This window comes from Echiichthys vipera (assembly GCF_963691815.1).
Source record: "Echiichthys vipera genome assembly, chromosome: 14".
NCBI lineage: Eukaryota > Metazoa > Chordata > Actinopteri > Perciformes > Trachinidae > Echiichthys > Echiichthys vipera.
Window position 1 is genome coordinate 12,213,957 of NC_139839.1, and position 18,602 is coordinate 12,232,558.

At 41.6% G+C, this 18,602-nt stretch overlaps 1 protein-coding gene across 1 annotated transcript; it reads left to right on the top strand.

Moving 5' to 3' along the window:
* Window positions 1-1,104: 1,104 nt before the first annotated feature.
* Window positions 1,105-17,787, top strand: supt6h (SPT6 homolog, histone chaperone and transcription elongation factor). Its single transcript, XM_083926407.1, has 37 exons — window positions 1,105-1,220; window positions 2,751-2,861; window positions 2,951-3,121; window positions 4,386-4,459; window positions 4,607-4,784; window positions 4,946-5,027; window positions 5,272-5,527; window positions 5,688-5,789; window positions 5,968-6,081; window positions 6,218-6,307; window positions 6,459-6,601; window positions 6,989-7,134; window positions 7,236-7,346; window positions 7,478-7,758; window positions 7,898-8,052; window positions 8,756-8,951; window positions 9,147-9,286; window positions 9,488-9,605; window positions 9,713-9,789; window positions 9,907-10,042; window positions 10,219-10,356; window positions 10,542-10,709; window positions 10,789-10,916; window positions 11,055-11,262; window positions 11,427-11,574; window positions 11,877-12,019; window positions 12,120-12,260; window positions 12,394-12,589; window positions 12,733-12,878; window positions 12,957-13,049; window positions 13,161-13,274; window positions 13,406-13,530; window positions 13,708-13,820; window positions 13,910-13,987; window positions 14,085-14,263; window positions 14,778-15,058; window positions 15,923-17,787. Exons 2-37 carry the CDS (start codon window positions 2,762-2,764, stop codon window positions 16,113-16,115), a joined length of 5,262 nt encoding a protein of 1,753 aa, XP_083782533.1. The 5' UTR covers window positions 1,105-1,220; window positions 2,751-2,761; the 3' UTR covers window positions 16,116-17,787.
* Window positions 17,788-18,602: the final 815 nt, after the last annotated feature.

An 18,602-nucleotide genomic window follows, 5' to 3' on the forward strand; every position in this document is an offset into this window, starting at 1 on the left:
AGAATGGAAGTTCTCTCACTGCAAGGTTTATGGAAGGAGGCTGAGCATTGGGGTAATGACCATACGGTCTACAGGTATGACACGTGCATTGTGACTGGAGCTGCGCTGTTGGAGGGTTCAGTTGGCGCTAGAATTAAAGTGATGGTTTCTGCTCAGGTGCTCTTTGGTTTCACTCACTCTGACAGAAGAATATATTTAGTCAGAATTAATATTTATATATTTTTTTACAGGTTTGACAGTGACTTTCTTTCACGTTCTGTTTACATTGTACCAGCCAATAGCGGCCGGCATTGCTGGTTGCCAGGGTTGTCTGTTGTTTGGTGCAGCTTCTGTAGGCTGGCACTGGGTGAATGGAGTTTGCCAATCCTGCAGCTGCTTCAAGGAGCATGTGTCTGACCTGCACATTTTGACCCCTTGTTTTTTTGCTACAGTGCCCCCCTGGTTTGTGTTATACCAACATTACCTACTTGGAATATGGAGGAGCAGCTGAGTGACTGTAGACGGGCAAAAACGAGAGTCAATATAGGCCAAGCATTCACTCGAGGTACTGAGATAAAGGAGTTCAACGGCATTAAAAATGCACGCCCAAATGGCTACTTTTCTCCTTGATCGGTAAGCTAACGTTCATGTTTACTTAACTGTAACGGCTAATGGTAAGAGCTAACTGTCAGAGGGGATGGGTTCAAACAGGCTCAAACAGACTCTGGTCTCCTGTAGGATACTGGGCCGGGTCTGACCAACCTGGCAACACGACTGCTGTAATTATTTTTTGTTGTTGCGACTATGACCTTGAGACACTAGATGGCGGTGTTCTGCTCATTCTCCATATTCAAATTTTCTTACATTTTCCAGAGGTATACACAGTACCTATAGTGTATGTCTAAATGTACAATTAATAATAACATAAATTAAAATGTACAAAGACAGTAAGACACGGAAAAATGAATGAAGAATGATGCGCCAGCTATTGAGCCTCTCAGCAATTGTAGACCAGATGTTATTGCGCTTGTGTCATTACTACGGAAGCCCAGACATTGTTTTTGTGTTTGCGTGTGTCCCAGCCTCCTTCCATTAGCCCTGCCTCTCTGCACCCCGGAATTGCCATCACGCCGCTCAGTGTCGGCCATTTTTTACAAATGCAAGCTCCCCGAAACATAAAACACAACAAAGTCCCGTTATTACTGTAAATATTTAAGGAGTGTACCGCCGCAGTGAGACGTGTAAGTCTTATTATGCTGTGGTCTTCACATCGTGTGCTGATTAGCTAACACTCGTTAACCTAGCTAATGCTAATGCAGTTAGCTGTTGTTTTCGTTCCAGTTAATGCTAAGCTAACTAGGCTAACGTTCTGATATCCAAAAGCATTAACGGTAACTAACGTTTAGACTGCGAAGTACAGGCCGTGGTCTGTTTCTACAGCGGTGAAATATGTTCGGTTGCTATTTCAATGTCAGCTAATGCACTGTTAACGTGTTATATAGTTCAAACGAACAACGTGAACGTCAAGTGCCAGCGTCTTCGGTACAAGCTAATTCGCTAGCATAGGTAAAAGCCTAATTGCATTATTGACTAGAATTCCCCATATAACGTGACTGACTCGACCGACCGCTAATCAAAACCCGTTAAACTACAATCTGGATAACGTTAGTTACAGCTAAAGTTACAGTTATATTGAAATTAACTGATTATGTGTTTGGTTGGTCGTTTCCGTCGGTGTTGTGTGTGCGCAATGCGACATTCAGGGTTCGTACGGGTGCTGGAAATCATTGAAAACACTTGAAATCTAGACTGGTGTTTTCGAGGTTCGCAAAGTGCTTGGATTTTTCGAATAAAGTGCTCGAAACTGCTTGAAATGTATGTTATATAGGATGGCGTATATGACATAACAGGATAAAATATCTTCATATTTGAGAGACTGAAAACAGCAGTTTCTGACATTTTTGGTGATTATTTCTTCCGCGTTTGTTTACCTTTCATTTGTCGTCCTACTGTAGAACGAGGTCTCCAAGCATTATGTTGGTTGTTAGTTTCTAGGACAATAACATCTAATTTAGTGTGATGAACAAGACGTAATGTGCTGAAAATCATGAAAATGTGTCATGAAAGGCTTAAGGAGTACTTGCATTTGACTTTGAAAAACATGTAGGATCCCTGGACATTGTTAGGCATAGCCATTTTTTCAAAGCTCGTCAGTTCAATCTAGTTTTTAGATTTTACATAATGTTATAAACACTGAGGTAACACAATATTGTCATTATTTAATCGTTCATCGTTGTTTGTCAGTGACACAATACCCAATGAATATGTTTGGGAATGTGCCAAAAAGCATTAGTATTACCATGTGTAAATCCATATTTTTCATGATGACCTCTATATTATCATTAAATATGAAACATCAAATAGCTTAAAAAACAAATTCAGTAAATATTGTACAGCTTGTGTGGAAGGACAACAGTATACATAAAATAGATGTGCAACCTGGTTAATAAGGCCTGGAACATATATATATGTGTGTGTGATACTGTTAGAAAATGTGAAATAAGATGATGTTTCCAACGTTTTTGCAGAAAAATAAAAGGAACTGGATGTTAATGGGTGGAATTGCAATTGCACAATAACACTATAGAGCATATTTTATGAGTTATTTTGTGTCTGGCTTTTGTATATGTGACTAGCACTAAGGACAGGACAAAGTAATGCTCGGATGATGTTGGGAATGCTTACTAACAGCCTCTGGTATTTCTTCTCAGAAACACCAGTCATGTCAGACTTTATTGAAAGTGAGGCTGAGGAGTCAGAGGAGGAGTTTGAAGAGAAAGACCTAAAGCCCAAGAAGACCCAGAGGTTTATGGAGGAAGATGGTAAGATTTCAATCGTTCAGTCCAGTGTATGCGTTTCAGAGGTGGGGTTGTGTGACATGTGGACCACTTAACCCCCGTTTTCTCAACAGATGAAGAGGAAGAAGAGAACACAGAAGACCAGGATGAGCGAGGAAATTTGCGCGGACTTATTGATGATGGAGACGAAGAGGAGGGGGAGGAAGAAGAAGGACCTGCAAGAAGTGCAAGTGGAGCAGGGAGTGACTCAGAGGAGGAAGTGAGGCATCGACGTAAAAAACGCAGTAAGTTCATCAGATGTTTTTAAAAGGTTAGCCATCACGCTGTGTGCTTTTTGTGTGCGTTTTAAGATAAGAAAGGTTGTAGCATGTGTCAATGCACATTCACTTTCTCCCTATTTGGTTACGCCCCATATGTGGCTCTCAACATCAAGAACTTAAATTCACAAGAATTCTTCATGTCTGTTTGAAGTTCCACCACTGCAATAATTGGAGTTTTGGTGTTTTGTAAAGTGGTCTCTTAAGAAAAAGCCACATTAGGTTATTTAGTAAAGACCTTCCCATTACATAGTTTGTTGATCAGAAAGAAGTCAACAAACGTTGGGAAAGCAAATCTTTTATTTTTATTGGTCAATATATCATTGAGATTTTTTTTGAAAAAATGTTTTTAAGTCCCATAGAGCTATACAATGCAAATTATTTTATCCACATAAACCTAATTCTGAACTGACTTAGGATCAAGTCCTGATTGTGTACCTTGTCTGGCAGAAATCATACAATTGACTTCACATTAGTATTTTTCCACGCGTCAGTCAGTAATGATTTCCCAATATAACACAGAATGTATTACAAAGGTACCAATTCAACATGTCAGATTCTTAATGATTTCTGTGGGTCTTACTTCTGTACTTGACTGTGTCGAACAATAGATTTTAAAGTGAGACAATATACATTTCTGTATAATTAGAATAGACATTAAAGATATTTCTAGCATCTGTATGCTGAGCATTTAAAAACAGCAGGTTGCCTCCCTTTTTTCTTGTACTTTCAGCTCAATGCCACATATTGGTTGCAATAACGTCAGCCGGTGGTGCTTGTTGTTAGTTCTCTGCTTGTGCGGTGTACAATCTTCCTTTATATGTTTGCTTTCTCATTATTTAAGAAAGGGGTATGTTTTGTTTCAGACATATTTCTTTGCATTCAACTCAGTAAATGGGAAATTTCCATTAATGCAGTCAAAAAACATTTATTCTGAGCGCCTGTGAATGTTCTCATTCGTCCAGGTCATCGTTATCCTCAAAGCAATTTCAGTCAAAAACAACTGGACTGGTTGTTTGTCTAGGAAGACGTTTCACCTCTCATCCAAGAGGCTTCATCAGTTCATGTACGCATCTGACCAGGCTGGGACTGGTCCAGTCCCAGCCTGGTCTGAGCCTTTTTTTCCATCCCTTAACCTCAATCTTCAATAATGTATCACACGTAAGAACAAAACAACTGTCGTTACAGTGGTAGAAGTTGTTTCCTGACTGAGACCCTTTTCTCTTTGTAGATTTTGACGACTACCTTGATGATGAGGATCTGGACCTAATTGAGGAAAATTTGGGTGTTAAAGTGAAAAGAAGGGTAAGAACAGTTTTTCATGGCTACTTTGTCAGTAGTAACTGAGCAATTTTACCTTTTAGCTGCTCACATTATGCCAGACCTCCATTTTTGTACACTTGACAAAGTTTAAGCTAGCAGTGCTGATACTGTACCTGTATTGTGCCACAGAAGAAGAAATATGACCGTGTAAAAACACTCGATGATGATGAAGAAGATGATGACGAGAAGGACTTGATCGCGGACGAGATCTTTCATGGTGATGCTGAGGGGGAGCTGGAGGAAGGAGAGGCTGTTGAAGAGCCTCTCCACCATGCAGATGATGACGAAGAAGGAGAGGACGAGTCAGGTCGGCCAAGAATAAGGGTTTTTTAGATCAGTCTTTGAGTATCTAAACAGCTGAAAAATAACATAGAAAAAACATTCATCTGAACTCTGTCCCACACTTGATTTCTAAGTGATGGTGGTAGAGAATTTATTTGTTTTTAAATTTGTGCTTTTGCCCCACAGATATAGATGATTTTATTGTGGATGATGACGGCCAACCCATCACGAAAAAGAGGGGAAAGAAGTTCTCAGGATATACAGATGCGTGAGTGTCGTCTTTTGTGCAGCAAATCTATCTTTTAAAAGCTATGCCATTTGCAGGGCAAGACGCTTGTTTTAGCCTCAATAACCCTGCTATATTAAATGATCTAAAAGGGCTCAAATAGCGTCCTCATTCATCACATTAGAACTATTTATGTATGTTTGGTAACGAGACACGAAGCACCACATGGAAATTTTCTCTAAGAAAAACATAATCACTGCTTCTCTTCCTCTTCATCCACCCACAGCGCCCTCCAGGAGGCCCAAGAAATTTTTGGTGGAGACTTTGACTTTGCTGACTTTGATGCAGACGCATACGACCAGGGTGAGGAGGAGGAAGAGGACCAGGATGAAGAGGGTTGGGACAGACCCAAGAAGCAGACTAAGAGGAGGCAAGGGAGGAAAAGCATCTTTGAGATCTATGAGCCCAGCGAGCTGGAAAGTAGTCACATGACTGACCAAGACAATGAAATCCGCTCTACAGACATGCCTGAGAGATTCCAGGTGTGTATGTGTGTGTGTGTGTGTTTGTCTGTCAGGGTTTTTAATGCTAACAGTGGTGATTCACAGTTGTTACATTCTTATACGACCATAAATGTTCTAGTGACTGCTTTTCAAGTTCATAAACAATAAAGTCTTCCTGATTTTCTTCTCCCTCTTAAAGTTACGATCCATCCCTGTTAAACCTGCTGAAGATGATGAGCTGGAAGAGGAAGCAGAGTGGATCTTCAGACATGGCTTCTCCACTCTTACTATCTCCATGCAGGTACAACATTTACCATACACACTCGGGGAAAAATGCACGCACAAAGAATGCCAATAACTTTTTTATATTTTTAGTCATGACACCTGGTTAGATGTCCCTTTTGTGGGACACCTCATTGGGTTTTCCTTAGGTCTACATCAGATCTAGATAATTTCTGTTTTTTTTGTGCCCCAAAAAGGAGAGCACAGATTATCTAGACAGGGGGACCACTACAAACTTCAGCAGGAAAGGTCCCAGCACAATTGCAAAGATCAAAGAGGCGCTCAACTTCATGAGGAATCAGCAATTTGAGGTATTTGAGCTCACTCATCTTACTCATTCTGTTTCTTTTGTTTGAGATACAGTAATCTCTAAAATTCTATAACATTGTCTTTTGAGAAATGATGCAAAATTAGTTATAGATAACCAATTTTCTTTCTGTTTTTCAGGTTCCATTCATAGCCTTCTACAGAAAAGAATATGTGGAGCCAGAGCTAAACATCAATGACCTGTGGAAGGTGTGGCAGTGGGATGAAAAGGTATAATTGATATTGCTATTTTGCTAGAAGGAATAGATCACAGTCAGGTCAGTCAGTCAAAGGGTGAATCCTCCTATAATAATCACTTCTAAGATTTATTTGGCTTACGCATGCCAATTCTGATTTCTTGACACATGTTTTCACCCACCAGTGGACTCAACTAAAGAACCGGAAGCAGAACCTGACCCGTCTTTTTCGGAAGATGCAGGCCTACCAGTTTGAGCAGATCTCAGCTGACCCTGACAAGCCTTTGGCTGACGGCATACGTCCTCTGGACACAGCTGACATGGAGAGGTTCGTCTCTGTGGAGGACTGAATAAATATCGTTTGCATAATGAGAAAGAAGTGTTTAAAGAAAATAATACAGAAATAAATAACATTAAAAATACATTTATGAAATAATTACATTTAAAAATAAATACACATTTAAATAGGAAATTAAAGAAATATGGGAATTAATACACAGGTAACAGAAATATAATTTTTTGTCCACATTCATTGTTATTTTTGGCACATTTAATGGGATATTAAGAAATGAATGAAGTTGATTTATTTCTATACATATTTTTGATCTTGAAAAAAATCTCTTATGTACTCTAATTTGGTTGTGACTGCACTGAGCGAGGTTCAGCTGCTCCTGTTTCTGTCCCATTCCAACCTATATTATATTTTTTATTATAGGCTGAAAGACGTGCAGACTCTTGAAGAGCTGGGTGATGTGTACAACCATTTTCTGCTCTACTATGGCCGAGACATCCCCAAGATGCAGAATGCTGCCAAGGCCAGTAAGAAGAGGCTCAAGAAGATCAAAGAAGTGACAGAGGATGGTAAGATCGATGCGTTTGGAATGGATCATTTCATTACATGGTGCATTTGCTTTATTTAAACAATTTGCTATAGGACTGATTTTGATTGGCTACCTCTGTAGGTGAAGAAGAGGAATTGGAGGTAGAAGAAGAAGACGAAGAACAGAAAGGACCTGACCTCAAGCTGGCATCTCGTAGAGATATGTACAGCATCTGTCAGAGCGTAGGACTTGGTTAGTCTCCATTCTTACCTTGTACACTACAGGCTCAGTCTCTCTATATATAATATTTATTTATTTTTGTATGTTTGTTTTCTTAGCTTGGTACCACTTAATCTTTATTTTCTGTCCCTCCTGTATTGCAGATGGCTTGGCTAAAAAGTTTGGGTTAACTCCAGAGCAGTTTGGAGAAAATTTGAGAGACAGTTACCAGCGTCACGAGACAGAGCAGTTCCCGGCTGAGCCTGTAGAGTTGGCCAAAGATTATGTTTGCAGTCAGTTCAGCACTCCTGAGGCAGTGCTGGAAGGAACCAGGTACATGGTGGCCATGCAGATTGCTCGTGAACCTCTGGTCAGACATGTTCTCCGTCAAACCTTTCAGGAGAGGGCCAAGATCAACATCAAGCCTACAAAGAAGGGCAAAAAAGTATGGACACATTTGATCACAGACATTTGTAAAACCAAAAATTCACACATCTAATCATAAAAATAAATGTTTCTGAGGTTGCAGACCATGCAACAAGTACCATTCTGAACCTGCTTTGCCATTTGCTTACTTCCTGTAGGAGGTGGATGAGGCTCATTTTGCCTACTCCTTCAAGTATCTTAAGAACAAGCCTGTAAAAGAGCTGAATGGGGAACAGTTCTTGAAGATGTGCCTGGCAGAGGAAGAGGGGCTGCTTTCCATTGACATCTGTATAGACCTTATAGGGGTCAAAGGGTAAGCATCTCTAAAACCAAATACGGAGAAAGATCTTCTAAAAGACATTGAATCTGTATCTGTTAAAAATGAACCTTCTCAGTCCAAATAACTCATGATAACCCATGAGACCAAGGCTTAAGGAAGAAAGCCACTCAGTATTAATCAACCAGGTGGAGGAAATTATAGGCTGTGTTTACATTTGGTTTTAAAAATTGGACATCAGAGACACATCGCCGTTCACACCTGTGTCTATTATGCATCTCCAGCTAACCACGTGTGTTCAGATTTCATTACTTCCTATGACACGTCCACTAGAAGGTCAAAGCACACATTTATTACCCCCTCACTCTCTCCACTCAAGGAGCTGGTATCACTGTCAGAATCCAACACATCTCCTTCTGGAAGGCAAAACAATGGACGGTCTTCGTCCAACCCTTTTGTAAAGAGCGTTGGTGGCGTGCTGTTAACAAAACAACCACAATCACCTGATGTGACTTACTGTTGTGCCATTTTTAGTGTCTATATAGAAGCCTAGCTTAGATGTTGGAGAAAAGGAGGGTTTATAAGTAGGATAGGTCCCCTGAGTTCAGTTTCTTTAAGCTGCATCTTATGTTTTTAATCCACATCCTTGTCAGAAGAGCATGGGGCTTTGGAATTCTAACATTAAAGCCCTCCTTTCTGTCTCCTCTTCTCTCTGTATCTTCCCTCTGCTTGTCCTCAGGTATGCTGGGGACCAGACGTACTTTGACGAGATCAAACAGTTCTACTACAGGGATGAGTTCAGTCACCAGGTGCAGGAGTGGAACAGGCAGCGAACTTTAGCCATAGAGAGATCTCTCACCCAGTTCCTCTACCCTCAGATGGCCAAGGAACTTAAGAGCAAACTGATTATCGAGGCCAAAGAGAGCATTGTCAGGGTAATTTCTCTTGATATGTCTCTATTTATTGTAATATTACATTATTGTGTCAGTGTTTATAGATTCAACACAGCAAGCTCATTTCACATGCATCATGGCTGTAAAATTATAGAGCAAAATTGTTAAACAATGTATTTGTGTTTTAACCCTAGAACTCATCATGAGATGTCTGTTGTTCTTCATTTCTCTTTGTAGTCCTGTTGTCGTCGGTTGTATAACTGGCTCAAGGTGGCTCCTTATCGACCAGATCAGCAGGTTGAGGAAGACGACGATCTGATGGATGAGAGTCAGGGCAAAGGCATTCGGGTGCTGGGTGTAGCCTATGCCCCCAGCAGGTATGTGCCCCACAGTATTTTATGTTTTCCCTCAGATATCAGTAGCTACGATTTCTGGTATCAACAACAGAGAGCTCCCTTTTAAATCTAGGAGATACAGTATTCTGCATGTTTTAATTGCAATCAAATAAGACCAAGCAATGTTTGCTGTATAAAAGATAAGCTTATGTGACCATCTACCTACAAACATTGCTCCAACAGAGACACACCAGTTTTCTGTGCTCTGATCAACGGGGAAGGGGAGGTGGTCGACTTCTTGCGTCTGCCCTACTTCATGAAGAGGAGGAATGCCTTTAGGGAGGATGAGAGAGAGAAGAAGGTACAAGAAGAGAACACAAATGTGCTTCTGTGCAGTCAACAGATGCTATCCTTAAGGGATGTATCTTTAAGATTGAAATGAGACTCAATTGTGTGTTTTATCTTCAGGCCCACGACATTGAAAATCTCAAGAGGTTCCTGTCTGGCAAGAAACCTCATGTGGTAGCTGTCGCTGGGGAAAACCGGTAAATAATTGATTTATTTCTGTATGTGCTGTAACCCTACATGTATACATTTTAGATGACATTTACAAGTTATAATGGGGTTGAGGTAGAAATGCTGTAAATATGCTGTGTGTGCAGAGATGCTCAAATGATCATGGAGGACATCAAGAGGACTATCAGCGAGCTTGAGCAAGAGTCCTCACTACCGCCTGTGGGAGTGGAACTTGTAGACAATGAATTAGCCACATTGTACATGAACAGCAAGAAGTCTGAGGTAAATACTTAACACCTCACCATACCATTTTTATCATACACAGACACATCAGTGGTTTCATTGTCTGACTAAGGCTGTTAACCACATCAAGTTCACTAACTGGTGGATCAAAGATGTGGCTCATTGTTCCCTTTGCTGCTAATTTGCTCCTAAGGCTCTACTTACTCTCTCTGCAGGTTGATTTTAGGGATTACCCTCCCTTACTGCGACAGGCTGTGTCAATAGCCAGGAAGATCCAGGATCCCCTGATGGAGTATGCTCAGGTTTGCAGCAGTGATGACGATATTCTTTGCCTCAAACTGCACCCTCTGCAGGTGAGAAATTAAATTAATGGTGGATTTGTGTTGCTTTTATTTTCATATTTGTATTTATTGCTGTATATTGTTGGAGCATAGTGTCTTTAAGTCAAGTTATTAAAACCCAACGCTGTAGATGCAAAATGAAACAATCATTCAGCTAAAGTCGTGTGAAACCGTTTTTTCCTCACCGTCTTTTTCAGGAACATGTGGTAAAGGAAGATTTGCTGTGTGCTCTTTACTGTGAATTCATCAACCGAGTCAATGAGGTTGGAGTGGATGTGAACAAGGCCATTGCCCATTCTCACACTCATAGCCTGGTCCAGTTTGTCTGTGGTCTGGGACCAAGGAAGGGCTCTCACCTGCTCAAGGTATGTTTTTGTGCCACTGTCTGTGTCTTGTGTCATTTTCTGCTCACTGATAATAGTCATGGTCCTTGTACTTGTGCAGATTCTCAAGCAGAACAACACCCGTCTAGAGAACAGAACTCAGCTGGTCACAATGTGTCACATGGGACCCAAGGTTTTTATCAACTGTGCTGGTTTCATCAAGATCGACACGGCATCGCTTGGGGACAGGTTGGTACCTTGTCCGTTACTCACTCAGACCATTCCCATAGTGTTAAATCTGCCATTGTAAGACAAGGCTTTGATCTACCATTCAGCCTGTTGTGAGGTTATTTAAATCGTCATTGGTTTCTTAAACTTTACACACAGTACGGACTCCTACATCGAGGTTCTGGATGGATCTCGTGTCCACCCTGAGACGTATGAGTGGGCTCGCAAAATGGCTGTGGACGCCCTCGAGTACGATGAGTCAGCAGAAGATGCCAATCCAGCCGGAGCTCTAGAGGAGATCTTGGAAAATCCAGAACGTCTCAAAGATCTTGACCTGGATGCTTTTGCTGAAGAGCTTGAGAGACAGGTCAGCATGTGTGTGTGTGTGTGTGTGACCACAGCAAAGTTACATTTTTTTGTCATGTCAGACACCGCTCAATGTTTCAGGAACCTATGAAGCCAAAAAGAAATCAGCCATGTTTCACAAGTTTAATCATTATTTTTGTTTTCTTGATTGTTTCGTCTGTATAGGGTTACGGCAACAAGGGGATTACTCTGTATGACATCCGTGCAGAGCTGAGCTGCAGGTACAAAGACCTGAGAGTTGCCTACAGAATTCCCAACACTGAGGAGGTCTTCAACCTGCTTACCAAGGAGACTCCAGAGACCTTTTATATTGGTAATACACACTGCACTTAAGTACACATACACCATGCCTGATTTCAGGAACAATACTCTATTGTACTGTATTTCCTCCTGTACAACTCAGGCTCACAACCGTTTCTTGATTTAATGCCTGCTTATCTCTTAAATTGAACTTTGCCAAAGATCAATAATATTTTTTTCCTAAACTTTAGCACTCTTTAGCCTAAGAAGTCGGTGCAGTAGTCATAGCATATGAACAAGGGGATGTTGCTGAAGTACCAGTCACAGTAGAAATGCAGCTCTGTGGTTTAATGTTTTTCCCTCCTTTTCCTCCAGGTAAATTGATCACCAGTATAGTAACTGGTATTGCCCACCGTCGGCCTCAGGGAGAAAGCTATGACCAGGCCATCCGTAACGATTCTACAGGGCTGTGGCAGTGTCCCTTTTGCCAGCATGACAACTTCCCTGAACTCAGTGAGGTACCAGATACCTGAGTTTTTTTCTTTTGAAAACGTAATGGTAGACCAGCTGAGAGCCTGACATCTTAACATCATTTTTTGTTTTGCGTCCCTGCTCTAGGTGTGGAATCACTTTGACAGTGGTTCATGTCCAGGCCAGGCCATTGGTGTGCGCTCCAGGTTAGATAACGGCGTTCAGGGATTCATTCCCACAAAATTTCTCAGTGACAAAGTAGTCAAACACCCTGAGGAGAGGGTTAAGGTGAGTTTTTTTTTGTTTTTTTTTAAACATTTGAATGTTTCTAAGAATTTACATTTGGTGCCACAATCCAGCCTATTTTTGTCTTGTTTTCTCCTATCGCTGAGTAACATTTGATTGTCCCTTTCAACTTCAGGTGGGCATGACAGTTCACTGCCGCATCATGAAAATCGACATTGAGAAATTCAGCGTCGACCTCACATGTCGTACCTCGGATTTGAGTGACAAGGCAAATGAGTGGAAGCTCCCCAAGGACAGCTACTATGACTTTGACACAGAGACTGAAGACCAAAAACAGGAGGAAGACCTCAAAAAGAAACAACAGCGAACGCGTTAGTATGATTACAATAGTTTGAATCAAATAAAACAGTACTTTTGGGAATTGTTTCACTTTTTTTTTTTTTACAAAACATTTACTTCCCCATTACGATTCTTAAACTGTTGTTTTTTCTTTGCTTTCCCTCTGTCTCTGCAGCATATATAAAGCGTGTGATTGCCCACCCCAACTTCCACAATATCAGTTTCAACCAGGCAGAGAAAATGATGGAGACCCTTGACCAAGGAGACTTGATCATCAGACCCAGCAGCAAGGGAGAAAACCACCTCACAGTAACCTGGAAAGTAAGAAACGGATAGAGGGTTACAAACCGCAGCAGTAACGCAACCTATTCCAGTCTGACTCTGTGTGATGTTTTGTAGGTGGCTGATGGTATCTACCAGCATGTGGATGTGAGAGAAGAAGGCAAAGAGAATGCATTCAGCTTAGGGCACACTCTCTGGATCAATACTGAAGTAAGCTGTTTTCTCCTCCTCTTTGTTGAGCATGATCTTGTGCTCCGTAATCAAACCTGCAGAAAATGTCGAGTGAAACATTCTTATAAGACTCTCTTGCATTCTCTGCAGGAGTTTGAAGATCTGGATGAAATCACTGCTCGGTACATTCAGCCAATGGCGTCATTTGCCCGGGATCTACTGGGGCATAAGTACTTTCAGGAGTGCCACTTGGGGAACAAGGAGGTACATACTGATTTACTTTTAATATCTTTCTTACCGTGGAAAACCTAAACTCCACACTCCTCATTCTACTTCCCTTTTATTGCCACCAGATGCACCCCTCATGTCCTTTTGTCTTGTCCTCTCTCTAATAGAAAATGGAGGAGTTATTGGTCAAAACAAAGAGGGAGAAGCCTACTTTTATTCCTTACTTTATTTCGGCATGTAAAGATCTGCCAGGAAAATTCATACTGGGCTACCAGCCTCGGGGAAAACCACGGTGAGCAAAAATGTTTGTCTCTTCTGTTTTTCTTATTATTCGTTGGAATGATGCCATGATAGATAGCAAATGTTCAATACATGAATTGATTTCAGTAAAAGTTTACTTTATTTGATAACAAGCCAGTTTACATAGGAGTAGAACTGAATGTCAAGATGCCATCTTTGTTTTTTCTAGGGTTGAGTTTGTGACCATCACCCCAGATGGCTTCCGCTACCGTTCACAGATATTTCCTACAGTGAACGGACTATTCCGTTGGTTTAAGGACCATTACCAAGAGCCTGTGCCAGGTATGGAAGTGTTCTATACCTAATGTTTATTGTGTATATTACAGTTGTAGGATATTGTTGGTTATCTAACATTTTCTCCACTGTCAAAGGCATCACTCCCAGCAACAGCAGCCGAACAAGAACACCTGCATCCCTGAACGCCACCCCAGCCAATATCAACATCGCAGGTTAGTCCCACTTTCTTCCACACAAAAATCTAGATGATCAGCATGAGTGGAGTTGTAGTACATTTTACTATTTTCTAATGTACCCTTTCCTTCCTAGACTTGACGCGAGCTGTCAACGCCCTCCCACGCAACATGACCTCACAGATGTTCAGTGCCATTGCCGCAGTCACAGGCCAGGGCCAGAACCCCAACACCACCCCTGCACAGTGGGGCTCCAGCCAGTACGGCTACGGTGGCAGCACAGGGGGAGGAGGAGGGAGCTCTTCTGCATATCATGTAAGTGCAGCATTTAACTACTGTAGAAGGAAATGTTGATGGCCCCTAACAGACTGACTATGGACGAAATAACATTGCAGAATTCCAACTTGAGAAGAGACACGTTATAATTATCCTCATAAATGATCCTGTTGACATATGATAGAAGTTTTTATGCCTGCAACAGCTGTGGTCAGAGACATTATGTTTTCTGCTTGTCCGCATCCCTGGGTCCATCTTGTGAACGTCATATTTCAGGAACCCCTGAGGGGAATGTCTTCAAATTTGTCTACTTGAACTCAAGGATGAACTATTAAGACTTTAAAGGTCAAGGTCACTGTGGTCCAACTGAAATTAAATTTCATCTTTAACTAAATGTTGTTTCCTTTTCTTTTTTTTAAGTACTTTATCCCTCAATTCTTTAGATTTGAGTTGGGCAATTTCATGAGACCCTACTATATTAGTACAATATATATTGACATTTCTCAGGTAACTCTTTGAGACACATTAATTACCAGTACTTTCTCCTCCGCAGGTATTTGCCACCCCTCAGCAGCCTATGGCGACGCCTTTGATGACGCCCAGCTACTCCTACACCACACCGAGCCAGCAGGCCCTGGGCACGCCACAGTACCCTGGCTCCACCCCGCAGTCCTCACACTCGCACACACACAGCCACCCACATGGAAGCCATGTGTCACACCCCAGCCATCACGGCCATAACAGCAGTCACCAAGGCCACTCGTCCGGCACACCTTCATCTTCGACGTCATCCAGAGGACGGACGCCGCAGCAGCAGCAGCCGCCGCCGGCAAAGTCAGTACAAGTGGGAATATGTGTGGGCAACCTGATGTTCTCTTTTTTCCGCAATGTTGTTTATTGGATTTTTTTCAACATAACCAGCATGTACAAAGTAATTGCACTTGTAGGTTATTTAGTAGGAGTATAGAGCAACACAAAACATAGAACAATAAAGCTGGGTAATCACAGTAACAGAAAAAAGAAAACAATTTACTTAACATATATAGCAGTAAACAAATACTTGCTATGTAAAGATGTAGTGAAGTAAATGGCATCCTAAGCAGAGAATTAAGTCACTCTCCCTTTTGTGTGTCTTAATCAGAGTTTCTCTATTTTTGATATTTTAATGCATACTGTTCTTTACATCCTTTATGCCATGTATTCATGCCAGACCTCTTACATCATAGTCATGTCATGACCTCACTTCCATCCAATGGGGTTAGAATTCAATGCTTTAATCCAGAGGAAGTCTAAACTTTAAACAAAATGATTTGTCTCTCATACAAAGTGACAAAGGCGATCAAAGACCTTATTTATTCTGGTTAGTAGTAATGTGGGGACCTGATGTACTCTGAACCTGTTTCCTGAATAAGCATCCTGCTTTACCTGTGATCTCAGGAATTACCTAAACTATTTGAAAGTTGACAAAAAAGGGTTGACGTCATCTGCATTGTCAGATTGTTCGATGTCCATTTTGCAGTATACAACTCAATCAACCAACTGTTAAATGAAATCAACACATTTTTGTCTTCAGCACCATTAGATGGTGCTAAACCCCCAAGCGGCATCATTTTAAGGCTTTGCAGAAGCCCACTACAGTATTCAATCTGTTTGTGTCTTTGACTGAAACGCCTCCCCCTCTGTTCTCCCTCGTGGCAGGGCCAGCGGCAGCAACGCCTCTGCAGTGGACTGGGGCAAGATGGCGGAGCAGTGGCTGAAGGAGAAAGAAGCGGAAGGGCGGAAGAAAGCCCAGAGGATGACGCCACGACCGTCGCCGAGCCCCATGATCGAGAGCACACCCATGTCCATCGCCGGAGACGCCACACCCCTGCTGGACGAAATGGACCGATAGGACATGGAGGGGGGCGTCGTTACACCCCCCCTACCCAACGCCATGCTCTGTACTGCTTCTTCATCTGGATAACCCTCCACCTCTTGTCCCTTCCACAACCCGTCAGCCCTTTCATCCAGCGGAGCCCAGGAGCCCAGCTGACTGTCAAACGTTCTCTTCACCTCCTGATGTTGTAGCTGCAATTTATTAGTCTGGTATCATGGTTCATCTCAACTCTTTCCTTCTTCTTATCTTTCTGCATACCACTCTTATCCCAGATGTTTCACCTCCAGCCAACTCCTCTGGCTGCATAGTATTTTGTACAGTCGGATTAACACTGTATATGTCATGCAGAAATTCAGTACAATGTCAAAAAAAAAGAAACTTGAAATATCAGACAGCAGTAACATATAGGATATGGACCTAAACAGACAATGTCAGACAAGCTGTCCTACTTTCTTTATTTTTGCAATTAGTTTTAGTTTGTTCCATGAATGGTTTTGACAGAGGAGCCCAGTTACTGTTCCCCGAACCCACTTTCTTCTCCTTTACGGTTGGTGGATTTTTGCGGGCAGTTGCCAAAACAGTGCTTTGCCAAGCCAATCAGGAAATTTAATTTTTGTATGGAATGCGTCAGAATGAATAAAGACTGTTGTTTTCTGTTTGAACCTTAAGCTTCTGCTCTTCACATCTGTCAAAACAAACACACCTGTGACCATACAGAACCACACGCTTAGTGTGAACGTTGAGGCTGATTTTAAAAAATCGAATTGCATTGAAGGAGAACCTTCATACTTTCAAACATAAGTTACTGCTAGTTGCCTGACTCCACCACATGCTGTATTATGATCAGCTGACTATGTATTTTGGCTCCTGTAGATAGCCGCTTTTGTATTGTTGACTCCTATTTGACCTATATGAGGATACTGTGTAGACACCGAACAGTGTGCCACGTTAGAGGTAATGTGTTGTAGGCGATGACTTCATCTGCAGCTATGCAAGGCAGTGCAGAAGACATTGGTTCACATTTTAAATCGTTGATTTAAGTGGGAAGCACCTCGTCATGTCAGTGACAGAGGGTAGTTTAAAAAAAAAAAAATGACTCAAATTTGGATCTCTCATGTCTTTAATGTTTGCAGTTCAGTGCATATTTCACTTTTGACACTAGGGTATGTTTGCCACCGTGCGGATTTCCCAGACGGTATCGACACTTTTCAGTGGATGTGTTCAAATTTCTCTAAACGTAACACTATCAGCAGAAGCCACTGACTTCCCACTGCGTTTATATCCCTAACTCTGTATAATATTCTGAACTGCACGCAGCTACTTCAGTAGAATGAATATATTGTTGTTAAAAACACACCTGATTCTCTTTTGTGATCGTTGTGTGGCGGTTTTAAACCACTCTGCATCCCTCTTGACTTCAGTTTTGTTTTTGGTGTTTTGCTGTGCCTCTGTGGCAAAGTACAAACAAGCAGCGCTGGTATTCAATGGTATGCTTCATTTAGCAGTGTGCAAAGTATCATGGTCCCACAATATGCATATTGTTTTAAATAATTATGGTTTTATGTCTCTTGCCCGATTAAGATATTGCATCTTTTTCAGCAAGGCAGTGATTGGTTCTCAGCGATAGTTGGGTGACGGAGGAGAAATGATGTCTCTGGCCCTGCTGATGACCTTTTCTACCTGTGATCCCTTTAATAAAAGTGTTCATATTAAACCCTGAGTCTCGTTCATGCTAATTTGAGGGGGGAAACTGGCAGTCTGGACACGCGATGCACGCGATGTTTGTTTCTTCACATTAGAAACACGATTAGCTGGGAACAGAATGTGAAGAATTTCCCAATCTCTTAAGATTTGTCCTCACTATCTTGCTTTTCTGTTTCAACGGAAAGAAAAGGAAAACTCAGTCAAAAACATTGTTTTACAATTTATATTTCATTCACCGTAAGAAAAGTATATGCGTTTATTAAGAGACGAGAAATGCAGACTTATGAAGACTTCTTCCTCCTGCCTGTCTGACTTTACTGAGTGAGGAAATCAATTAGCCTCTGATGTAACTTCCTGTTTGTATCTATCCCTGCGAACAATCCCTCTATTTTCAAGATCATGAGAACCGTTGTGTTGGAGGACAGAGATGCATTGTGGGAACGACGGCGGTCATGGGAGCCGGCGTACGCATCACATTAGCAGACACATGACAGAAGCACCAGTGAGGAAACCAAAGTCTGGTTCTGATATTCTCTCCAATGTTCAGACAGACAGACCAATCTTTATGAAAGCAAGTGCAGTTTAATAAAAGATCTAGTGGAGAATAATCTTCCTTTTTTATAAATGTTAAACATTTTTATAACCCAGTGCAAACATTCCTCAGAGGACTTCTTGTTTACAGTCTCAACTTATAATGTATTAGGTCCAACGTACAACCTCAGGACATTTGCAGAACAACACTTATTGCTTTTAATGGGATCTATTCGCGATAGCTGCACTGAGCATGCAGGGTCCATA